The following is an 18,934-nucleotide window of genomic DNA, read 5'->3' on the forward strand; positions in this document are numbered from 1 at the left end:
TATGGGTTTGTTGGATTTATTTTTTGTTTTCCTGGCAATGATGGAGATTGGATTTGGTTGCTGGAGATTGGATTTGTTTGCTGGGTTTGTTTCTTGGATTTGGGAAGAACACGAAGAACAAACTGTTATGTTCTTACGAAAAATTAATGAAAAGTTTAAAAAAAATGATTAAATTAGATTTTAGGCTGTTTTCAAAAATTTTAATTTATTTTTTGTTTAAATTTTCTGACATGGCTTTTAAAAAAAATTAAAATGCTAATGTAGCATTTAAAAAAGGCCAAATAATCTTTTTTAATAATATTTTAATGGCCACGTCAGCAAAAACGGCATTCCGTCTGCCACGTAGTAGGTTTCCGTGAGTGGGTTGACGGCAGGGACCATTTTAAAAACGATTTTCTTTTTTTAGGGATGAAATTTGCAAAGAAATCAATTTTGGAAATAAAATGGGAATTGACCTAAAATGTAGGGACGAAAAGTGCATTTTCGCCAAAATAAAATGTATGGACTAAAATGGAAAAAGTGAAAAATGTAGGGACTAAATGTGCATCTATGCCAAAAATCTAATAAAGAAAAGGGTGTAAATGCTCTTTTTGTCCCTACATTTTGGGGACATTTCTATTTTATCACTTTTAGTCCTAAATCCAATTAATGCTTGTTATTTTTGTCATTTTCGTCAACCAACAGATGAAAATAGTTGACGTGGCTAACAGGCTAATAAAAATATTAATAAAAATAAACTGTGGCTCTCGTCACCCATGTCACATGGGTTTCTCGCCCCTTTATTCACATGTGACCCTCACTACAACCACCTACGATGCATGAGAACCCCCAAATCGGTCCACCTTCCCCTAAACCAAATCAATCCACCTTCTCTTTCTATGAACCCCCAAACCAAATCAGTCCTCCTTCTCTCTCGATTTGAGATAGCCATCAAACCACCATCGCAGACAAACAAACCACCATTGCAGACAAACAAACCCAAAAATATATATACCTAAACCCATTTTTCTTGGAATAGTAGAGAAAAGAAAAGCAGTGAGATCTCTATCTCTGTGAGATAGAGACCAAACACATAGGTATTAGCTCTCTCTCTGTGTATGTCCCCATATATAGCTAGCATTATATTATGCGTAGGGGCCACAATGTTGCTTTTGTATATTCATTGTTTAGGTTTTGACTTTATCATGTTTGTTTAGTTACTTTTGACTATTTGTTGGTCCTTGTCTGGGTATGTGTTTCTTTGTGGCTTCCAATGTGGTCCCTGTTTTCTCTGTGTATGTTGTTATATATAGCTAGCTTTATATTATGCGTAGGGGCCACAATGTTGCTTTTGTATATTCATTGTTTGGGTTTTGACTTTATCATGTTTGTTTAATTACTTTTGACTGTTTGTTGGTTGTTGTTTGGGTATGTGTTTCTTTGAGGCTTCCAATGTGGTCCATGTTTTCCCCTGTTGAAGATAATGGCTGATTCTATGTGTGATGTATACTAAATTAGTGAGCCAAAATGCTTATGATATATAATGTTAACATATGTTTGTTTGTGGATCACTATGCATGTGTTTATTTTTTATGACATTGTTGTTTAATATGTGTTTGTTTGTGCTTTCCCATGTGGTCCCTCTACTCCTCTGTTGAAGATAATGTGCATTACCATATTATATGATTCAAAACAGCTGAGGTGGATTGTGGAATGATGAGTGCTGAGTTCGTAAATAATTAATGTGTGATTTTTTGTTAACTAATGAGTGCTGTTTTGGAATGTAGTCAGTATTATTTAACTAATGGTTAATATTTTGTTAACTAATGAGTGCAGTTTTGTTAACTAATGGTTTATATGTGTTTTGCATGCAGCATGAGTGAGTTATTTAGTTTGTTTGTGCATCATAGTGGGTATTTTCCTGATAACCCTTGAAATTATGTGGGAGGTAAAGTGGATGTAGTGGAAAATTGTGACCTTAATAGGTGGTCCAAGACAGAGATTAAGGGTATATACAGGGAGTTTAGGTACACCTCTATGAGAAGGATTTGGTATAAAATTCCTGGTAATGATTTAGAGAGAGCTAATTTCCATTAGATAGTTGATGATGATGATGCCATGTTTATGACAGATTTAGTGATTGGTCATGAAGAAATTCGTGTTTTTAGAGCACCCTGTGGATAATCCTATACTAGTGGATGGAGGTGAGCATGTTGGGGCAGATGTGCAGCTATTGGCAGTGGAGCAAAACCTTTTAGGATATGGCAATAATGATAATGGCAGTAATGACAAAGGTAGTGATAATAGTACAAATGGTAGTGAAGATTATAACAATAATAATGAGGATCACATTGAAGTAGATGCTGAACAAGCCTACTCTAGAAGAGAAAGTAACACACCAATGGTTGAGGAGGTTGATGATGATGATATTGTTGAGGTTGATGCTACAGAGGTGTATTCTAGGAAAGCAGGTAAGGAACCTGTGACTTAGCACCCATCTGAAGACAAGGATGTAGTTGATAGCAATAACAGTGGAGGAGGGGATGGTGAAGGAAATGGCCTAGAGGATGAAGATGTAGTGAATCCTGATGAGAGGAAGTTTGTGGAGGACAGTAGTGATAGTTGGGATGGTTCTAATGAGGATGTTATTGAATCAGTACAAATGGGTGTTGGTGTAATGAACTCTGATTATGATAGTGAGGAGTTGCACAGTCTTAAGGAATCATCATCTGATGATGATATTGGGGATGATACTAATGATAGCTCTGAGGATGAACTAAAAACACCTATGGGAAAGGGAAAGGGACAAAAGAGGACCTTCCCAGTATTTAAGCCAATTGCTAAAGTTGAACATATCAGATTTGAGAAAGATATGTTATTCACATCACTTAAGCAATTCAAAGAAGCTATTACTGATTATGTAGTTTATGGTGGCTGGGGGATTGGATTTGTAAAAAATGATTTACAGAGGGTAAGAGCAGTTTGCCAGCAAATCTACAAGTTTGTGGCATATCTAACAAAGCTGCCAAGATAGAAGAGCTACCAACTAAGAACATTGAACCTAAAACACACATGCACTAGGAGTTATAAGAATCCAAGGTGCACTTCTTCATACATTGGAAAGAAGTTGATGAAGAGGGTGAGAAGACAATCTAACATGAAACTAAAAGATATTCAAGATGTTGTACATGAGAAGTTTATACTAAACATAACTCCAGGAAAAGCCAGTAGGGCTAGGGAGAAGGCAAGAGAATATGTTGATGGGGCTTATACACAATAATACAATCAACTTTGGGAGTATTGTGAAGAGTTAGGGAGGGCTAGCCTTGGCAGTACCATAGTTATGAAGGTACACACCTTTAATGAAGGTGATTTAGCTACTGAGATGGACTTGGTATGTGGGGTTCCTTATTTTGAGAGGTTTTACATATGCCTGGAGAGTTGCAAGAAAGAGTTTATGATTGGATGCAGGCCAATAATTGGTTTGGATGCCTGCCACTTGAAGACTAAGTTAAGTGGGCAATTAATCACATTAGTTTCTAGAAACCCTAATGAAGAGTACTTCCCACTTGTATATACTATAGTGGAGGCTGAAACTAAAGACTTTTGGACATGGTTCATAAATTTGCTACTTGCAGACATAGGTCAGAACATAAGATAGACATTTATATCAGACCAGCAGAAGGTATGTATGTTTATTACCATATCTGCATGCATTACTATATTGGATGTATAGAGTTACTAACACCACAATTGTTGTTGTACTCATAGGGGTTGGTGTAGGCCTTCATTGATAATTGACCACAATATGAGCATAGGATCTGCTATAGACACCTCTATAATAATCTTAGGAAGAACCATCTTGATGTTCTAATTAGAGAGTTGTTTTGGAAAGTAGCCAAAGCTACTTATAAAGCTAAGTTTGATAGGCTGATGGATGAACTGAAGGGAATTGATGAGGATGCTCACACTTGGTTGCAAGATCATTCAACCACCATATGGGCCAGACACATGTTCAGTGAGGATGGGTTGAGTGATACAATACTGAACAACATGTGTGAGAGTTTTAACAGCAGGATTCTGAAGTTTAGATCTAAGCTTATGATTACTATGGTATGAATCTAAGCCTTTGAGTAACAGTTAGTCAGATACATTGTTTGATTAACATCTTGTGTGTGATTGCAGCTGGAGTCCATTAGGTTATATCTTATGATCAGGTTTCAAGAAAATAGAAAAAAGATCATGAAAGTGGAATCAAAGATATGCCCTAAAGTGCTTAAGAGGTTGCATAGGGAAAAGATTGCAAGCAGCAGGTGGCTTGCTTGTTGGGCAAGTCATACACAGTTTGAGATTAAAAATGGACTGCAAAGCTTCACTGTGAACTTGGAAAAAAAACATTGTAGTTGCAGGAAATGGGATACAACTGGCATACCATGTGCCCATGCAGTTTCTTGCATATTCTTCAATAGGCAAGATGCTGAGCAGTATGTGCACAAGTGTTTTCATGTCTCCACATATAAGGCCTTTATAAGCTAGTAATTACACCTATCAATGGCCAGAATATGTGGAGACCTAGTGGTGTCCAACCTATTCAACCTCTTATCAAAAGAAAACCACCTGGCAGGCCCAAGAAGAAGAAAGCAAGGAAGGCTAGTGAACCAGTAGGTATGAGAGTTGGTATCTCCAAACAGTGTAAGACTTGTGGTAAAATAGGACACAATAAAAGAAGTTGCAAATGTGAGATTGGAGGAAACTCTTCCCTACTAGGCGCCATAAACAGAACCAGTGCAGCCAATAAGGTAACATTCTACCTTATCTGTCAAGTAAATGTGTAAGAGTTTTTACATATTACATGTCAATAAATGTGGATTTCTTGTTTGTAGACCAGCAGATGTAGAAACTATTCCAACATCAATCAGCCAACAAGACAAGCTCAAGCTCAAGCTCAAGCTCAACCAAGCTCAGCCACCCAATTTGCACCACCTTAGCCATCTGTATAATCCCAGTCCACCATGCACACCATCACTCTTGGTGCACCAACTCAGCCATGGACAAGCTCTCCTAGTCCATTGCCATCATTCCAGTCCAGCATGCACACCTTCAGTCCTTGTACATTTCCTCAGCTATGGACAAGCTCTTCCAGGCCATGTGTAACATACCAAACTAGCATGCGCTTCTCATCCAGTCCAAGTGCACCATACCAGACCAGCATGCACTTCTCATCCAGCCTAAGTGCATTATACCAGTATAGCATGCATAACTCTGCCACACCTTTTCCACCACCCCAGTCCAGCATGCACAGCTCCAGTCCAGGTGCACACCAGACCCCCACAGGATCATCCAATCTAGTTCAATCAAACTCCAATCCAATTGCACCACCCAACTGTCCAATTCCAAGACTGAGGAGGAAAAGGAGGGTCACATCAGAGACCCTGAATGCTTCCAAGAATGTATCTAGATACATAGGGGCTATCAAGTTTGCTGGGAGTCAGTCATCAACGAATGCTTCAAGAAAAAATGAATAGCTTGTTGTTTTACATCTTTTGATGAATGGCTTGTGTTTTGTATAATTATAGTCAAGCCCTTATTTTGTATAATTGGTATTAGTTAAACAATGCCCTGCTGTTTAGGTTAAGATTGGCAGTTGAACAATGCCTTTTTGTTTGGGTTAAGATTGGCAGTTGAACAATGCCCTTTTGTTATTTAAACATACTTTTGCTTTTTTTAATGATAACTATGAAGATGTTTGGGTTAAGTTTGGTAGTATGTTAATTAAAATGTTTGGATTTCAAGATTGAGTTTGTTGTTTCCTTCTGTCTTGTTTTATATGTGTAGTATAGTGTTTTCTTGGAATATGTTATCTGTTAATACCAGTTTCATTTGTTGCATGTATTTGGAAATCTGCTACTTGGTTCAACAGGGACATTTCCAATCCACACATCCACACATCCACACATTGAATGAGAAAGGTATTCATTTATTTCTCAATAAAAAGAGTACAAAATAAGCAACAGGTGTGTCATTGTTAATAAGTAATCCTACCAAAATAAAGCACACTGCCAACTCTTCATACATAAACATTGCAACCCTCCATATACATACACTGCAACCCTACATGCCCTACAAAGCATAGCAACCCACACAAGTTATTTCCACCTCCCACCTAAGCAAACATAGAACTGCAAATATCACCACTAACAATGCCACAACTACAACTAAAAACTTCTCTCTTCTTGCAGTCTGCAAACTCAGCCTCAAGTTTGATGATCCTTTGCCTTTGCTGTGGGATAAGTACCTTACCACGTTCACATATCTCACCATCACGCCATTGGAAGAACCTACACTTTCACCCCACCTAAAACACAGATAATGCTCCGAAAAATGAAAAATGGAAATCCATAAACTATTGTAGCAACAATTTGAAACAACATACTGAAATTAACTAAAACCTACTCAAACAATTTACTAAAATTGACATGCCCAATAGTTTGGATAACAATAGAACCTTCTTCCAGGGTTGTCTTCAGTCCACGCCACAACTAGGACAAGTTTTTTATTACAGTTGCACGTCATTGGTGCTCTCCTCCTCACACTGGAACTTGTTGAACAACTTGCTTCCATTGGGCTTCAAAGATTGTTTGTTTTGATCGTGGTTTGGGGAGATGAGGATTAGCTATGTGGGTGGAGGTCGAAGCTCGAATTTTGGGAGTTTAGGATTTCTGGTACTGATTTGGGGGGATTTGGGTTTCTAGTACTGATTTGTGGTTGTAGTGAGGGTCACGTGTGAATATAGGGGTAGGAAATCCATGTGGCATGGGTGACGAGAGCCACGGTGTATTTTTATTAATATTTTAATTAGTCCGTTCGCCACGTCAACTATTTCCGTCTGTTGGCTGACGGAAAGGATTAAAATAACAAGCGTTAATTAGATTAAGGACTAAAAATGGTAAAATAGAAATGTAGAGACCAAAATAGAAATGACCCCAAAATGTAGGGACGAAAAGAGCATTTACGCCTAAAGAAAAGTGAGGAACAAACTACCAAAATATCTAATAGAGCATGATATAGAGAAACCACATTGGTGCTAATCTTAAAAAGGTTTACATAATAATGTTGCTAATTTTGCAGTGTGAATGATTAGCTAGTTATTTAACATAAATCTAGCCATTCATTTCACCAGAACATTATCTATATGAAATAGACATCATTCATGTGTAAATAGAGAATTAATTTTTTGGAGGAGTATTGGCAAACTTCCAGTGAAAATGATCCATGTTTTGAAAGCTTATACCACCAGTTACCACCTCTTCTATTGTTACAATATCAGATATCTCCTTGAGGTCTTCTTCTGTAAGTTTCACCTTCAAAGAGTCAATATTGTTCTCTAGGTTCTTGATTTTAGCTGCCCCTGCAAAAGTCCAAGGCAAATGAATGAATGATATAGGAGATTTGAGTTGAATCATCACTCTTTCTCATTAAGGCGTTAATCACTTTCTTTTGCAAAGGACTAACCATCTCAAGTGACTCTTACTTACCTTTAAATGAATTTCATTTTTGTACCCTAATTTTCCTTTTATAATAACTTAATAATATGTGCATGAAAAATTGTTTAGGGAAGAATCTGTTAAGAAAAAATTTCAATATTTGATGTTTCAATGCATTATTCTTTTAAAGCCCCAACTGAATAAACATCAGCAAAGATCAAACTCTTTATGAAATAAAGCATGAAATGTAGTTCATCTAAGTCATGTCAACTATTTAACATGAAATGTCATCTATGGTATTAGCGAGGCAGATGGAAAAGCTAAATTGCTAAATATTTAAAATTTCAGGGACTTGGCTGCAAATTTTCAAATATTAGTTATGAAATTGGAGCTTGTAAATTGCAAGGACTTTTCCCTTGTAGGTATTTTTATTCAATGAACTTGAAGAATCATTGCTCAAAGAAAAATATCAATGTTGCCTGAGAAATTATGCAGACCATTTGAAAGTCTAACAAATAAATGACACAAAATATTGGTGAAATATGTATCAATAAGCTATTTGCAGCCAAAATTTCCACAACTCCTTTGCCAGCGAAAAAAAAAATCCAGGACCTAGGGGATTGAACTGAACTATTCCAATCCCAAGCTCCCTACATGCACAAAAGCACCAAGATTCAAAGAGATCGTACTCACGCTTCTGGATAAGATAATTAAAATATATCGTAATAAAGCTACACAAAGTGAACAATTTTCTTTACTGTAGCAGTCATTTAAAAAAGATAGTGTTATTAGAAACTCAAGAAAGAATAGAAGAAAAATAGGAGAGATATTTAGGTTACATGCAATCCAATTTCTCAATCAAAATTTTGACATTATCACATCAAGAACTGATAAAACATGTCCGTGGTGTATTCTTTGAAGGTTTCTTAAACGTGGAAGCACTCAAGAGACAATTTTTTAAAAGCATCATATGTGAACTGAACAAACCTGCAAAGTGGAATTATCTCCTCTTCGATATCACGAGTCCAGTCAGCGAGACCACTCCATTTGTAAAGCTGTGATGGGATGCACAACATGTGCTCTCCTTATTGAATCTGGGCAGGGTTCAGATAAAGCAATATGCTTTGATTTTTACCTCTTCTACCAGTTTCTTATGTTCACCGACCTACATTCAATAAGTTGTATCTAATGAAATTTGGCGACAAAATCCCGCCATCACTACCATGAAATAATTAATTTAGAGAGAATTTGATATTTTCAATTACAAACAATAAATAATTCAAAATGGATAAGCATTGCAGGCATGTGATTGCAAGGGCCTGAGAATCACTTACAGTTTCTTCTTTGGGTACTTTTGTCTCTACCTGATGCTAATAATGCAGATCAATGTCTTGCACATCAAGAGTCAAGACGCTTCATGCTAGCCCCACAGCATGAGTGAACATACTCAGGGCTAATGTTCAATTGTAATGAGGAAATTCTATGGATGCCAAATTTGGTGGCTATTTTAAATCTCTCTTGGCAACTGCTTCAAGGCCTGAAAGGTATAATTCTTTCAGTTAAAATCATAGAGTCTTAACATGGTCCTTAATTATTAATCAATTCGCTAATAGATAATATAGCTTGCTCATTGTATGTACAACCGACCTTATTCCCTCTGTGCAACTGTTCTGACATAAGGACCATAATATAATGGACCATTTCCCTTGTCCAATTTATCCTCAAAGGATCATTATTAGCAGGGGATTTGTAATCCTCTTTAACTAGAGCTTCAAAAATAACTGTCATTACATGAGAGAATTTATTCTAGAGGCATATGGTACAAAGAAAAAAAAAATGAAACAATAATGCAGTCTCACACTGTTTTAAAAAAAAAAATCAATAACTTCAAACCTTAATTGCAATGGGTAAATTTCATCCCATGAAAATCCCTTAACCTCAAGTAGACTCTTCATTAATTTCTTAGGACTGTTTATTCCCATATTTAGAGCCAAATTTTCCATTGAACAAGGTAAGCATATCTTTCCATGCTTGTTTCTTGAATGTATTATGGATCTTATTTCCCTTTTTAAGTTGGTCCAGAAAAAGCCTGGCAAAATATTGGTCCATGGCTGGTGTCCAATGTTTTTTTGAACACTCTTTACATGTATCTAAAAGGCTTTTGTTGCAACACCTAATCAGTAAAAATATTTTTATTCGTTAAAAACAGATTATACTTCTTGAACACTGTATTTTTATTCATTAAATATATAATTTCAATCAATCTTACTGCATCTAGTTTCTAGATACTAAATGAAGATATAAAATAAATTACAATCATTTCCTGAAAACCAACCATCAGGACCAGTCCAATCAAGTGTTAACAAAGCCAAGTGAACGATGTGCTCATTTTTTTGTGTGGGTGGGAGTAAACCTGCTTATTTCTCCTATAATCTGGACAAGTTTGCAAAGCAACAGCAACATGTCTTATCATTAGGTTCAGAATCAGCTGTAAGCACATTACTCATTCTTGTAGAAACAGATAATGGTTGACTAAGCGAGATTCGATATACAAATTTTGAAGATAGTATAGAGTCCATCTATCCCTGGATATACTCATAAGAAGAGGGGGGTGGGGGGGGGGGGGGGGTTGTTGCTTATGGCACTTTCTTGTTTTATGCATACTTTCTGGAATAAAAATAGTAGTGATAAAATAATTAAAGAACTAGATAGCAAAACGAAATCATTCACTATGCAAAACAGGTTCAATTTAAGAAAAAAACCAATAGCATTCATTCCAATGACAATGACAAATGCATCATTTCTGCTGATCCATGACAGGATGTAAAAACACACCCATATTCACTCCTTGAATGTCATCATCAAAGTCTATATCATGATTTGATAGGCTGTATCTTCCATCTGCTGTTGTATGAGCATATATGATGCACAAATCATTGAAGTTCATCAATGCTTTTTTCCCCTAGAATTGGTCCTCGGGAATCGGGATGAGCCTGCATGTATATTATGTCAAGTCACTACTCCCTGTAACACCCAAGGTAGAGATTAAATCAAAACATTAGCAAAAACTAATGCACCTTTATGTCCCAAACATGATGACTGGCAACCAGCATTTGTTTAGTATCATCCCATGAAAATCCATACTGATCAAGCGGACTCTTTACATCATTGATTTGAGTCCACAAATTAGTGTAATGACCTTCCAAGACATTTTCATTATATGGGGATCCAAAATAGGCATTGAACATGGTCAGCATATCAGTCCAGGCTTGTTGTTGAATATGTTTCCCATCCTATTCTTCCTATGCTCCTTATCTAACAAAAGATCAATACAATAGCACTCCATTGCTGGTGTCCGGTTTGTCCTTGTGTGATCGCTACTTGCAGGCGTTTGGGTGCCCATTTCTCCCCTACAACATTGGGGCTATCATTCTAGTAAGAGACCTTTACATGCTATCATAGTGTCATGCTATGCTTCTAAGATATAAACAATAAGTCAACCCAGTCCTTAGTTTTGTTGTTCTGTAGGCGTGGCAAATCCATTCAAATTCAACAAAAATATCTGAAACCCATTAAAAAGATTAGCACACCTTTTCCAATTCGTTTAACAAATTAGACTCAAACAGAAGCAAATACAATGCATATACCAATCTGAGCTAAGGTTCTACAGACTAAATGTTAGCCTTTGTTTAGTTGCTGAGAAAGCTGAAGAGAAAAGAAATAAAGATTTTGAGTCCTACATATTATAAAATTTTTGGGGGTCTCTCAGAAAATGAAAACCCAAGGATTCATTAACAAAGCATGCGCACTTTTTTCTTATCTATTGCTAAATTAAAAATTATATAATTCCAAAATAAAAATTCAAATGCAAATCAGTAATAGAAGTATGTACAATGGTGGCTCAAATTCTACATGCTAACACCCTGTTTCCCAAGAAAACCGATAGAAAAGGACGGGGGAAAATATTCAATTATATGCTGTTTGGGTTTTCATAAAAATCAAAATTCTATGACATGAAACATCCTTTTTTTTTTTTTTTTTTTAAGTTCCTTTTTCAGTTTCGGCGTTTCCTACTATTTCTCAGTAAGCAAACAGAACAACAACCTATACTCTTTTTCCTGGAAAACCCCATGGAGGCTGTTTGGATGTTTTGAGTGCCATACATTTCAATGAATAGGAATAACCTGCACCGGTTCAGGAATATATCAGCACTTTTTTGATTTTTGTAATTCAGTTGTTACAACAAGTGGAAGAGAGGTATTCAAATCCTAATTCTTCTCATAAAGGAGACCAGCTAATATCCATGAGCTATAAGGCTCTTGGAAAATATATTAGTTCTTTAAAGTTTGAAATTTGGGAAATCTTTTTCTTTGTGTTGGTCTGCAATTGCTATCATATTGGTCAATGTGTCCCATGGAGTTGTATATTCTCAGCTACATTCACTCAAGCTAGCTATATCAAGCTAATCCCACTTTGCCCATTAAATATGCTCAACTAAAAATCCAATAATTCTAGTTTAGTCAAGTAATCTTTTGAGTATGATCAATTAGATGTTGATCTTGTTGGTCTAAAACATTATATGTAGTGCGGTTTGTAAGTTAGTTTGTGTCTGTGACAGGTTTTGTTTGAATTTGTGTTTGTGAATGGTTGTAATCCATATTGTTCATGAGGCTTGTAATCAGCCAAACAAAATTAAATATTTTTGTCTTGGGTAAATGTTTTATTTTATTGTTCCACTGCCGCAAATCACAACATTTGCCTTTTCCCTTTCCTAGTCCTTTAACTTGTACAACTTAATTCTTCTTTCTTGAAAAAATTTGAGAAATCTTTTACCATGAAAAGAAACTGAAATTTGCAACAGATCAAATGACCAAATTGTAGCATTAATTCTGCTTTTTGTTTGCATTACTATGTTTTCAAATTGGGTTATTCCCCCACGTGAATAAGCCTATTAAAATAGAGAAAGAGAGATAGATAAGTGACATACTTTGGCATTCAACAATGCAAAAAACCTCAAGGGGTTGGCTTAGTGGTTTCCCAGGTCGCATGATATCCATAAGATCTTGGATTTGAAACCTCTTGCCAATACCTAGGGCTCAAGAGATTCTTTCTTGCAATAACCAGTGTGTGTGGAACGGGGGAACTGCACATGCCTAGAAGAATAGTCAGACGCTCAAAGAGATTTGGATACTATGTTTAAAAAATAAAAATAAAAATAAAAATAAAAAAGAAAAGAAAAAGAAAAAGTAAAAAGAAAAAAGCACAAGAACTCAACTCATGAAGACGAGGCAAAGGAAATGTAATGTTAGTACCATGGCATTTAATAGTGGATATGAATGGAAGTCAAAGTCATCGCTTACCAAGGGAAGATCCACTAAATACATGGTACATACCCATATCAAGCTTCTCCCCAAATAGAATCTAAATTTGAGTCCGGTCCCGCAGCTTCGAAGTTCACGAACCCGCACCCGCACATTTTGATGAGAGGAGGCAATTTTGTGCTTTCACTAGTCCAACAAGAGATTCTAAATAAAACCTTAACAAAATTCCAGGAACCTAGATTCAAGTCTTTGAATAGCTGCTGCAATGAGCTTTTAGGTATATAATAAAAGCACAGATGATCAATGCTCATTTCTTCAAAGAGTTGCACTTTGAGCTCCCGTTTGAAACCATTGATGGAAATGTGGACATCACAAACATAACTGTAAGTATTTCCCATCGGCAGATCAAAGCAAAGCAGAGAGCAAGTGATTGAAATTCTGATCCAATCCAAAATGACATGGAACCTCCACTCTGATACATGAACGGAAATGGAAACATATATCCTGGTACAACCAATTCATAGCCACATCTAGTGTCTTCAAGATCAGAATTCAAGTATTTAGTTTCATGTTTATGGAACTCAGTTAAATGTACAGAAAAGTCAGAGGAGGAGAGCCATAATCCGTCACACTCATCTTCACCAGAATTCAAGTACGCTTTTCCAAATTCAGTATACTCGGTAACATCTATTGGGAATCCTTTGAAAAACCCAAACAATTCTCCCAACTGCATGAAAATTAATAAGTTTTTAAGAAAATTGCAGTTGGTAATCAAATTTGTTTCTTCAGAGAGAGAGAGAGAGAGAGAGAGAGACCTGATTTGATAATTCACTCGATGATTGTGAATACAAGGATAAGCAGTTTAATGCATGTACTTTTGTTATGCTTCGTGGAAGCCTTGGAATTTTCTGAAGCAATTTGCACCCCTCAATATGAAGTGTATGTAAGCTGGTAAAATCGATATTTCTTTCTGGCAGGGTAACAACGTTGCTATTGTATATGTATAAATATTTCAATGTGCGGGTGCAACACGAAGTCAAAATAAAATCTACTTCTGAACGAATTTGAAAAAAGCTTAGTGTTAGTTTGATCAAGCTTGGAAATATATATCTGAAATCCTTTGGAAATATGACAGTGCCATAAAGACCAAGATCGGAAAGATGTTGCAATTCATAGATGCTACTTGGAAGATGTAACAAATGGTCAAAGGAACCGAAGAGTATGGTCTTAAGCTGACTGAGATTCCCAAATGATGGTGGCAACACACTAATACTAGTCTCTCCCATTTCTAAATACTTTAAACTTTTCATCTCTGGATGAATATTAGGGAACTTCTTAAGCTTTGAGCAGTATAAAACATTAAAATATTCAAGAGATTTCATCATGAGGCAATCTGGAAGAAGTTGAAGTTCAGAGCAACCCTTGAGGTCCAATACTACAAGCTTATCAAGACGTCCAACAGATTGATGAACCTCCACTAAATTATTACAGTCAGAAAGAACCAATTTTTTTAGGTTTGGGGTGGACATTGATAAGTCAGGTAATTTCATAATGTATTTACAAGAGCGAAAGTCCATATGTTTCAGGGTTTTGGATTGTAAGCTCTGTAACCAAAAAAAAAAAAAAAAAGGAATTCAGCTTCAACAAATTTTAAATATAGTTTTAAAATATACTATGTTATAAATATAAATGATCATTCATACCTTGAGAAGCTTGTCCAATCTAATGTTGCTTTGTGGCATCTTAAGTGCAACGATTTCGTGAGGACAATAAGTGGATGGCAAGGAAGATGAAGGATATTCATTCCAATCAAGTAACCTTAATGTGTTAGGAAGATATTCAAGATCTCCACAAATGTGTATATTGTGAACTATAAGCAACCTGAGATTCTTCATCTTAGAAAATCTAACTTTGAATTGCTTCTTTATTGGTTCAGGCGAGCACAACATTATTCCTTGAATTTCATCCGATCCCTAGTTGGACAAAGCTAAGTGAATCACATCTTACGATAGAATTGACCAAAATTATAATAGTTATTAATTTTAGACCCAAAAAAAAAATGTACTACTAAACTTGAATTTTCATCCACAAAAAAAAATAAATAAATAAATAAAATAAAAAACATTGAAGATGAAAATTCAATGCATCTACCATGTATTAAAAAAAAAAAAGGAAAAATTGATTCAAAATTACTTATACCTCATCTTCAGTTAGCACATCAACAGCATCCTTATAACGCCATATCCTACTACGTTTTTCGAGCTTTTTTGGTGATTCTTGTCGACCGATTCCCCAGCCCATTTGTTGAATTAAGCCATGCATCATCAATTTGTTAAATCGATCAACAATTATGAGACACTTATCAATAAGTTTTTTAATACCGTAAACTGGGTATAAATTGCAACCTTCTAGTATATCTACAACATAATCCTTATCAAGTCCCTTAAAGAAACATGCAATATCAAGGAAAATATCTTGTTCAGTTTTGCCCAATCCATCATAACTTCTTTTGAGTTTTTTCTGAATTTCTTTGTTAGGAATTTCTTTATATTGATCTAATGCACTTTTCCATTCACATTTAGGCCTTCCACATAAATCAGCACCCATTATTTTTAGAACTAATGGAAGACCTTCGCCATAGTGTATAAATTGGTCGGCAAGTTCCCAATAACCTTCCTTAGGTTCATTTTTATGGAAGGCGTACATACTAAAGAGTTCAAGAGCTTCCAAATTATTTAGTTCTTGAACATTGTGGGTTGAGTGACCTTTTCCAAAACTAGATAGCACTTGTTTGTCTCTTGTTGTTATAATGATTTTACTCCCATATGCAAACCAATCACATTCTCCAAGCAAATTTTCTATTTGTTCCAAATTATCCACATTATCGATAACTAAAAGAATCTTCTTACAACAAAGTCTTTTCTTTATAACATTGATTCCTCTATCTTTGTTGTCCACCTTCAAATTTCTATCCCCTAAGATCTCAAAAAGAAGTGTCTCTTGTAGTTTGATTATGCCATCATTTGTCATTGACTTTTCTTTGACGTTCTCTAGATAGCTAAATCCTTCAAAACGATCATAAATTCTGTTAAAAATAGCTTTTGCGATTATGGTCTTACCTATTCCACCAGGGCCATAGATCGCTACCATGTGAACATCATTTGACTCAATATCTAAAAGCATGGCTTTTACACGAGAATTTATTCCAACTGGATATCTAGTAACAAATAATGGCGAGCAATTGAATCTAGCATTTGAGACTTCGTTGACAATGTCTTGAATAAAATGGGATTCAGGGTAGCTGCCAAGTAAATTCAAAAGGTTCAGTTTGTGCATTAAATTTGAAGTACTATCAATGAAAGCATATGGCATGAACTAATTAATAAGTTTGATAAATATCAGCATGTTAGCACATTTTATTTTTCATTTTGGCAAGAAAATTTAGTTTTAGGCTTGCATTTGCACTTTTTTCTTTTTGGGAATATAATTTGGGTAGGCATAGTTCCTTAGGTGTATCTTGAATATACATCAATAGTTGTGGGTGATGGGATTTGAACCCTAAATGTCATCATTAAAAACATCAAGAGGTGCTAACCAATTGCGCAACAAGACTCTTGACACTATATTGAATTTAATTGTCATTAGAAAAGATAACATTTTTTTTTTTTTTTTGCTTTATTTGGTCAATTAAACCATGTATTTGAATTTTATTGAGGAAACTAATGTACTTTACCTAATTTTTGTCCAAATAGTTTTAGCCGTCTATAATGATTTGGATGGAAAATCCAGTTAGGTGATAACTTATATTTACTAGAACGAAAATTTAGAAATCATTAAGATATTTTGGGGACAAGTTTTTTAAATAAATAATAAGTGGGAGAAACTTCCATGTAATTGGTAAAATAAAGTATTGGGATAGGCTTGGGTCTAATGCAACCTGGACCCAAGTACTTTAAAATTCTTCCATTTTTACCATTGGTTGCTAACTTCCTTAGTTAAAGTAAGAAGCCAAAAGAAATAATAATAATAATAATAAATACATAATTTAGCCCCCCCCCCAAAAAAAAAAAAAAAACTAGACTAAAAAATTAGCTAAGCTGTTCTTTAACAGTAAAATTAATGAGCATAACAAGCCAGTAAAACTCATGAAAGCACTAGTTTTGTGTTTAAATCCAATGATCTAAAAAAAAAAACCATATAAATCACATAAAATTGGTGATCATAACACAACCCTCCCATTTTAATCAAAATTTAGGACGTGACATTAAAATTTTTAAAAAAATCCATTAATGATTTTTTTTAAAATTTTAAAAAAGTCATATAATTAAACCGACAAAATTGAATAAATGCCATTTATCTCATGTGTGGCTAAAATTGAAGGGGGTCTTTTTGTTAAACACATACCATTGATTGTAGTGACAACCAGACATATTAGCTGCTTCACGTAGAGCTTCTTTCCACCTTTGAATCTTCTTACTATCCTTAAATTTTCTTCATGTTTAGCTAGGGCTTCTCCAACTTTTCCCTTTTGGTTACGTACATATGATGGATTCACGTTGTAAAAAACTGGTAGCACCTCCATCTGGTCATTCTTCTTACACTCGATAATCTTGACAAGTTCATCCAAACACCAGGTGAAAAATGCATAGTTTTCAGAGAATACAATTATTGAAATCATTGAGTTTTCAATAATCTTGAGAAGTTCCTTAGAAATGTTTTCTCCCCTTTGGAGTTTATCATCAATGAAGGTATTAAAACCATTACGATCCAAAGCCTGATACAAATAACCCGTAAAACCAAGGCGAGTATCTTCACCTCTAAAACTCAAGAAGACTTCAAAGTTCTTGCATTGGTGGGTGACTCTTTTGCTGGTGAGAAGAGCCATTAGGATTTTTGAGTAGATAGTTGGGAAGAGCTGAAAGAAAGAAAGAAAGAAATATAGAGGAGATGAAAATTTGGAAGAGATCAATGAAGGTTGAGGAAACAATTAGGACGCAGATAATTTACTCTTGGACGCAAATAATACATTGACCTGGATCTTAAATATATGACTCAGGAAAGTGGCCAACAACTTCAGAATAGCGTTAGGTGTACAGTTTCTTTCAGTGAGACGAATAATTCAAATTTCAAAGTAGGAAGAATCATTTACTTTTTCAAACGAAAGTAGGAAGAGCCTTTACGTTACGATGTTCTATAGGTGGGGTTTGGATTCCGCGTTTGCTGAACGCAAACGCGTTTTCCTCCTTTTTTATTTTTTTTTTTATTTTTTTTGGAGGCCGCATTGTTTGACTTTGGGAGACAAAAAATCTGTGCATGAACAGTGCGTGTACTGTTCACACACTGTTTATGCACTGTTTATGTAATAAAAAATATTAAAAATGAATCCCACGGTACTATTCGTTTTAAATTATTTTGCTACAGTGCTTTCAATTTTCAGTTTCAGCAACAATAAGTTCAATCCAAACACACCCATTATATTTATATACCGTTGACATGAACGCACTACAATACAATGAATACATTGCAATAACTTAAGGTTGCATCCTCAAATTTGGATTTGAATTTTAAAGTGATAAGATTCGAAATACCTTAATTCTAAATTCATAAATATTGAAGTATGTATTATGGAATTTTAAAATTCTATAGGTTTAGAAATTATATCAAATTCAAAGATTTTAAGGTTTAAAAAATTTAATACATTTTTCAATTTCAAATTCTTAATCCTTTTTAAACTATTCAAACGAGGTATTTGAATTTTAATCACCCAAATTCAAATCTATATGTCTGAATCCTGCCATCCAAATACACGGTTCTAAGTAAAACCCCTCTGATCAAACGGAATATGTTAAAAGAATTTATGAAAAAAAAAAAAATAAATCGACTTGATTGTATATCAGTTTGAAGAGAAACCATGTCCTCCTTTCTTAGTAATATACGAAGCCAATTGAAGATGAGTAGTAGTAATATTTAGTGAAGTCTCCATTGAGCATGTCATTCATATACGTGTTGATGCTTTGGCAGAAAGAGACAGGAAGAGGGTTCACACTTTCACACTCTGTAGCACAAGTGCTACGATTTCGCATTTCCAAATTCCAAGAATTTTCCATTGCACATTCTGTCAAAAGGCTCAAAACAGAGAGACCCACGCGG

At 35.2% G+C, this 18,934-nt stretch overlaps 1 protein-coding gene across 12 annotated transcripts; it reads right to left on the reverse strand.

The window, feature by feature from the left end:
- Positions 1–7,044: 7,044 nt before the first annotated feature.
- Positions 7,045–17,795, reverse strand: LOC112020086 (disease resistance protein RUN1). 12 transcript variants are annotated; one of them, XM_024052647.2, is made up of 12 exons: positions 17,189–17,795; positions 14,984–16,085; positions 14,488–14,757; positions 13,600–14,388; positions 12,857–13,511; positions 12,451–12,606; positions 10,541–11,025; positions 10,299–10,456; positions 9,111–9,244; positions 8,798–9,000; positions 8,451–8,628; positions 7,045–7,387 (listed from the first exon to the last, which is right to left on the reverse strand). In XM_024052647.2, the coding sequence occupies exons 1-5, from the start codon at positions 17,212–17,214 to the stop codon at positions 13,092–13,094; spliced, it is 2,607 nt and encodes an 868-aa protein (XP_023908415.2). In that variant the 5' UTR covers positions 17,215–17,795; the 3' UTR covers positions 7,045–7,387; positions 8,451–8,628; positions 8,798–9,000; positions 9,111–9,244; positions 10,299–10,456; positions 10,541–11,025; positions 12,451–12,606; positions 12,857–13,091. The 12 variants fall into 12 exon arrangements, with proteins under 12 accessions (XP_023908415.2, XP_065617897.1, XP_065617896.1 ...); XM_065761825.1 differs by having other exon boundaries at positions 12,451–12,616; XM_065761824.1 differs by having other exon boundaries at positions 12,824–13,511.
- Between the last annotated feature and the right edge of the window lie 1,139 nt (positions 17,796–18,934).

The sequence above is a fragment of the Quercus suber genome, unplaced genomic scaffold (genome assembly GCF_002906115.3).
Source record: "Quercus suber isolate HL8 unplaced genomic scaffold, Cork oak 2.0 scaffold_430, whole genome shotgun sequence".
Taxonomy (NCBI): Eukaryota; Viridiplantae; Streptophyta; class Magnoliopsida; order Fagales; family Fagaceae; genus Quercus; species Quercus suber.